Here is a 6,802-nt window from a genome sequence, read left to right on the forward strand (position 1 = left end):
TAGAAAAAGTTATTTTAAACATTTTCCTTCCAGTTCATTATATATCATCTCCCAGAATTCTTTTACTACTTTACAAGTCTACCACATATGGTAAAAGGTGCCTCCCCCCCCCTTGCATTTCCAGAATGTATTTGACCTTGTTTTATACATTTTAGCTAATTACTAGGAGTTAAGTACCAACAATACATCATTTTCATATAATTTTCTTTCAAAGTATGACATCCTGTAAATTTCAAATCCCAATTCCGTAACTTCTCCCATTGTTGTTACAAAAGCACTGGAAATTCACAATGGGCCGCTACACACCATAGTATGGTTGAGGAAAGCCTCTTGGGAAGCAGAACTAATAACATTAACAGATTAGCACATCCTTTGGGAATGGAAGTGGAAATGGCGATGAGCTGTTGGGAAGATACGACCCTTTTGTGTAAATTTTCATTATTGCTATAAGGGTTCTCAGAGGGCCCGTTGCTTTCTGTTTTGGCCTCGTATCGTTGCAATATTTTTTAATTAAAAAAAAATGCACACAGGGTCTCAAAGCCTTGGCCCAGAACCAGATAACCACAGAACTGATTTCATATGGGTGCTGTGGACTTAAGGCTCTGAAATAGCAGCCTCTCCAGCTGTCTAGCCAAACTGTTTTTGAAAGGGTCCTTCAAGAGCAGTTTGTGGTATGGCACAGCAGAGCCTGATACTTCAAAGGAAGGAAAGGAGAGGGAAACTAAAACCCATCTTTCTTTCCTCTTCCATTGTTCTTTTAATTTTCCCATAATTCTGCATAGTCTGATAAAACCATTTAGTTTAATTCTCCCCCCCATTGTATTTCTTTATTACTGTATACATTATTCTGTTGTATTTACCTTAATCCTGCTAGCGTTTTCACTTGTTTACAGTTATTTTAAGATATATGAAGATAGCTATCATATCTCCCATCAGTCTCTCTTATCCAGGCTAAAAATACCCAATTCCCTCAGCCATTCACCCTAAAGCTTGGTTTCCAAACCCTTGATCATCTTGGTTGCACATGTTCCAGCTTCTCAATATTCATCTTAAACTGTGTGGCCAAGAACTGGACACAGTCCTGTAATTGGGTCTGACCAAGGCAGAATGGAACTGGTTATTTCCCTTGATTTGGACACTATACTTCTGTTGATGCAGCCTAGAATTGCATTAGCTTTTTTTTTTGCTGCTGCTGCTGCTGCTGCTGCTGCATTGCACTGCTGGCTCATGTTAAGCTTGTGATCTACTAAGACCCCCTAGATCCTTTTCACGTGTACTACTGGAAAGCTAGGTGCCCCCCATCTTATGGCAGCTAGTTATTCCTGCCTAAGTGTAGAACCTTACATGATGTTTACAAGATGTTCAATTCCCTGCTGTTCATAGTAACTTAACAATATCTTCTCCCACCGCATTCCAGTAGCCATGCCCAGAGTCATCCCCCAAGGGGCAGACAGCACAATGCTGGCAACAAAGACAGTGAAGCACGGAGCCCCCGCTCCCACCACTGGCCTCCCAGCACCCCAGGCAGCAGCGGAAGCAGCATTGCGGAGGCAGATGGCTACCCAGAACCCAGGTAAACCTCACCCTTTGACTAGGTATCGATTTGGGGTTGCTAATGATTGGGCAGACTCTGCACATCTCCTCACCTTTTTAACTCGGGTTTTCCTTGAGAAGTTTTTCACGCCATTGATGAAAGCAAACGAAAAAGAGGAGGTTTAATCATGACGCGGGTGGCGCTGTGGGTTAAAGCACAGAGCCTAGGGCTTGCCAATCAGAAGGTTGGCGGTTTGAATCCCCGCGACGGGGTGAGCTCCCGTTGCTCGGTCCCTGCTCCTGCCAGCCTAGCAGTTCGAAAGCACGCAGTGCAAGTAGATAAATAGGTAACCGCTCCGGTGGGAAGGTAAGCGGCGTTTCCGTGCGCTGCTCTGGTTCACCAGAAGTGGCTTAGTCATGCTGGTCACATGACCCAGAAGCTGTACGCCGGCTCCCTCGGCCAGTAAAGCGAGATGAGCGCCGCAACCCCAGAGTCATCCATGACTGGGCCTATCAGTCAGGGTTCCCTTTACCTTTAATCATTACTGAAAGAGAGGGGTTGGTTCAGAAAATACGTCAATGGAGTCTCATTGGTCACTTAGTCATCTTCCAAACCAGCTCAGCATGTGAAGGGAATGAGAGCCTTCTTCCACTCCTGAACAATGCTCTGCCCCACTTGTGTGGATTAGACAAATTCTTGAAGGGCAAGGCTATCAATGGCTGCTAGATAAAAAAAAAATATGCAAAGAGCACAGCACCGTATAGCAACCAAACAAAAAAATGCTGAAGGGCACACAACTGTAACAATTATATACTGATAAGATGTTGCAGTAGGGTTGATAAAATACCAGTAACATTGCAATCTGGCAAATATCATTAGCCTTGTGCAGAGTACATTTTGGCAAGGCTTTCGGGGAAGAATGTTCTAAGAAGCCAATAGCAGACGATAACACCTCAAAAGCATTTCAAGACGCTGATTGCAATGCTCACCCCTGGGGAGACTTCAGTGTCTCTCAAAGAAGTTACTGGGTTTCAAGAGGTGATACCACTGCAAGGGCCCAAACGTATGGGCAGGTTATTACAGTTGTGTGCCCTTCAGCATTTTTTTGCCATGGCCTTTGATGGCTACTAGCCATCCCTCTGTTGGAGGCAGTGCACCTCTGAATCCCAGTTATATTTATTTATTTTTATTTAGAACATTTGTACTCTGTTCTTTGGCCAGAAAGGCTCCCAGAGCAGTTTAAAGGTAAAGGGACCCCCGACCATTAGGTCTAGTCGTGACTGACTCTGGGGTTGCGGCACTCATCTCGCATTTTTGGCTGAGGGAGCCCGGCGTACAGCTTCCGGGTCATGTGGCCAGCATGACAAAGCCACTTCTGGCAAACCAGAGCAGCACACAGAAACGCCATTTACCTTCCCGCTTGGAGCGGTACCTGTTTATCTACTTGCACTTTGAGGTGCTTTCGAACTGCTAGCTTGGCAGGAGCTGGGACCGAGCAATGGGAGCTCACCCCATCAGAGGGATTCGAACACAAGACAGTCTTACAGTCTAAAAATGAACACAACACACCTGGAGATGCCAAGGGTTGAACTTGGGGCCTTCTGCATGCAAAGCGGTTGCTCTTTCTCTGAATATGCAGCCTCTTAACCTTGTCTGGTTAATCATAGGTTATTTTAACCATTAGCATGTCTCTTTATTTTTATGTTTAAAGCTGCGAGTGCTTCCTTAACTGAATCAACTTTGAAGAATGTCCCTCAGGTGGTGAATGTGCGAGAACTCAAGAGTAACACCTCTCCTCCAGCTGTTTCTGCAATAATAGGGTAGGTAAAATACCTTTTGAATGTCCTGTTTTTGTTTAAACCATGCTTTCAGGAAGGTTCAGCTGTCAGTAGGGCAGTGTAACTGTTTCGGAAAGGTAGTGGTGAGCCTCTGCTTGGGCTCCTGAAGCTGGTTGGCTTGTTTTTGAAGGAGCAAAGGGGCCATTGAAAAAGAAGAGGCTCTCTGTATTCCATGGCCTTGGCTTTTGTCTTTAAAATAAAGTTTCTAGTCCCCTGGCCTTCCAAAATTAAAATGACTGTGGATTTAGTGACCCGGAATGCACATAGAGGCACCCCCCACTTGCATGTGATTGACTTGCGCATGACCCATATATATTGTGCATGATTGCCTAACAGCTGATGTGTGCTAGCACAGCCACCACCACCACCGCTTTTCCGCTCGTCCTCGAGCTTCCTCCCTGCTCTAGAGCTTCAATTCCAGTTGAACTTTTATATTTTTGCTCTGGATTGGATACAGAGCAGCAGAGGGAGCATTTGACGGGAGTTTAGAGGTTGCTCCCTACTTAAAGTGATTTTCACTTACGCACACGAGGCTCTGGGACATAACCCCCGCATAAATTGGGAGTTGCCTGTACATTCAACCTTCCTTGAAGTCACATGGAGGATACAAGTTTCTGATTTTTATGTCCACCTCCTTCACCCCACCACCCCACCTTGCCAGTCCCAATTAAGCATAATAGCACCTGGTGCGTGTTTATCGCTTCAGAGCATCTCCAAACAAATCCCCAGCCAGATGGTCAAATATGTGTAGTTGTCTATATACTTGCTAACTTGGGAACAGAGTAAAGTGCCTTATACCAGGTTAAACGGGTCCATGTATTGTGTACATTGACTGGCAGCAGTTCTCCAGAATTTCAGACAGGGGTTTCTCACAGGCCTGCCTAGAGTTGTCTGGGATGAAAAGCAGATTCTCTACCACTGAGCCATAGCTTTCCCCCCACACTCTCTGCTGCCGCTTCTTCCCTGCAAATCGCCCCCCTTTTTTTGCGGTGGAAAAGACATCACCTGTCATTCCTTTATGTAAGTTGGTGATTTACTGGTGTTCCATCCTAAAAGGTGAATTGGCCACATTTTAGTTTATGTCCCCTTCTTTTTGTTTGTCATTCATTAACTCCTTCTGTTGTCTGCCTCTAACCCCCCCCTTTCCCCCCTTTCCTTTCCTTTCCCCTTATTTTATTTTTACAATGTGAAAAATTAACCTCCTTGCAAGCTAGCATCAGATCTGCCTGCTTTTTTGGCCATCCGTCTGCTCTGTTTATTCCCTCTGCTACTGTGAAAAACATCTGCTCTGTCATATTGTGCTTGCCAGCCTGTCTTTTATATATATCCTGCTGGGATTTTGCACATGCTATATCTGACGCCACTGATGGTGAGGGTTACGTCTCATAATCCCAGCACATGGCTGGTTCAAGGGTTAAATATTAATTAGGAACATGATTACCCTAGGAAGAGAGAGAGAGAACGAGAGAACGAGAATGAGAGCTGGTCAGGACATAGAAAGATGCTTTATACTAAGTCAGGCCATTGATTCCATTTAGCTCAGTCCTGTCTACACTGACCAGCAGCAGCTCTGCAAGGATTTAAGGCACAGATTCTTTTCCCAGTCCTACCTGGATATATTAGGGATTGAACCTGGCACCACCTGCATTTAAAGCATATCCTCTACCACCAAGAAGAAGAATTTTTATTTGCATTGGCCACTAGTCATAGCAATAAAATAAAATAAAATGTACCCAGGATAGAGGTAAAAACTTAACTATACAAAATACATTCTGGAGGTTTACATCAACAATCAAATCACAGATCTTATTCTAATTGCGCCTGATAAATTATTTTGCAGCTTTTGCTGTCACCTGGTTATGTTTATCTGCTAGAAGAAAGGTCACAGTAGCAATGGTTGAGTGACCTGGTATGGACAATAGTAGAGGGGTAATAACTTCACTCCTCAAATATTTATAAAGGGTGCAAGCTAGAAGCACATGAGCTACTGATTCAATACTGCCATCTCCACATTTGACATAAGCTTTTTCCCCCGAATGAAATCGACCCTCAAGTACAGCTAAAGGCAGTCAATTTAATCCTGCGAAAGCGCGCCTGTGTTTTGGAATTGTTAAATTTTGCAGATAGCGTGCCAACGTATCAAAGTGACCTGGCTCTCCAGGATTTCAAACCAGGGTGGAGATGGCAGGCATTGATTCATGGTATTGTCAGTGTGACAAAAAAAATAAAAGAACCCAGTCTATGTAAATGGAGGAGTGTGTTTGTGTGTATACACACACTCACACCAAAGGGGAATGCAACACTTTCTCTGTGCATCCTCTACCCATTCCTGGCTGTTGCTGCAAGCAAGCCTTCTGCAAACACCCTCACAAAAAGAATTCTCTTGGATCAGACCACAGGTCTTCTGCTATCAACAGGAACCAAGAAGAAGCCCACAAGTAGTGTATGGGTGAACGACTCCTCTTGAGTGTGTTTGCCTTGCTGGGCTATGCCCATGAACTCTGATAAAGCCTCTAGCTTGCTTGGATGGAGGATAGAGAGGGGTGGATTAGTGTGTTTGTAGAAACTAGCCCAGGCATCCCCAAACTGCAGCCCTCCAGATGTTTTGGCCTACAACTCCCATGATCCCTAGCTAAGAGGACCAGTGGTCAGGGATGATGGGAATTGTAGTCCAAAACATCTGGAGGGTTGAGGTTTGGGGATGCCTGAACTAGTCTACTGTACAAAGCTAAAATTTTACAATGATTGCTTCTCATACTTTTGCCTCTGGCCCCACCTCCTATTGGCATCTTGCCCCCAGAAGGGAATGCAGCCCTTGGAGGAAGGATGGGATAAAAATGGAGTAAATATGAAAGCAGTAAAAAGGCTAGAGAATTCCCATCTCTGGTACGTTTGATTGACCCAATCCTGTCCTATGCAAAGATGGAGGAGAATTATGCAAACTTGGCAGAATGTAATTGGCATAACAGTAACTCATGCAGGGGTGCAGCAGGCAACACACCCTTTGAGAATCCTGCATTTTCTTTTGGCAGCTTAGCATTTATGCTGTCACACAGAGTTAATCCTCAGATTCTCCTGGAAGGGCTGGGAGAAAGCCTCTGCCATTCAGTGTAGGAAATACTGAGCTATATGTTCCCCAACAATCTGGCTCATTCAATGGCAGCCTCCTTTGCTCCTGTGTTTTGTTTGTTGAATTCTTTGGTGGTTTGTTTGGCCTCTGAAATCTTATCCTTTTCCTTTCCCAGATCATCGGTTCCTCAGTCTGCTGCACAAGCTGTCCACCAGGTTCTGGCAACTGTAGCTACCAATCAAGTGAGCCAGGTATCACCCGCCCCTTGAAATTTCTCTCTCTTTATAGACCTTTCCTATTGTAGAGGCCAGAGTTTTTGCTAAGGGGTGTAGCTCAGTACTTGAGCACTTACTTTGCATG

The 6,802-nt window shown here is 44.7% G+C and overlaps 1 protein-coding gene across 5 annotated transcripts in view; it reads left to right on the forward strand.

Moving 5' to 3' along the window:
- The window catches only part of NUP214 (nucleoporin 214), an 84,689-nt gene that overhangs the window by 39,355 nt on the left and 38,532 nt on the right, over nt 1-6,802 (forward strand). For 4 of the 5 annotated variants that reach the window (XM_035112652.2, XM_035112650.2, XM_035112653.2 and 1 more), the window contains exons 23-25: nt 1,418-1,573; nt 3,246-3,354; nt 6,618-6,693. In XM_035112652.2, coding sequence (XP_034968543.1) covers nt 1,418-1,573; nt 3,246-3,354; nt 6,618-6,693 — 341 coding nt within the window. The remainder of the gene's footprint in view (nt 1-1,417; nt 1,574-3,245; nt 3,355-6,617; nt 6,694-6,802) is intronic. The other variant, XM_060270448.1, reaches the window with a different exon arrangement.

This window comes from Zootoca vivipara, chromosome Z, assembly GCF_963506605.1.
Source record: "Zootoca vivipara chromosome Z, rZooViv1.1, whole genome shotgun sequence".
NCBI classification, from domain to species: domain Eukaryota; kingdom Metazoa; phylum Chordata; class Lepidosauria; order Squamata; family Lacertidae; genus Zootoca; species Zootoca vivipara.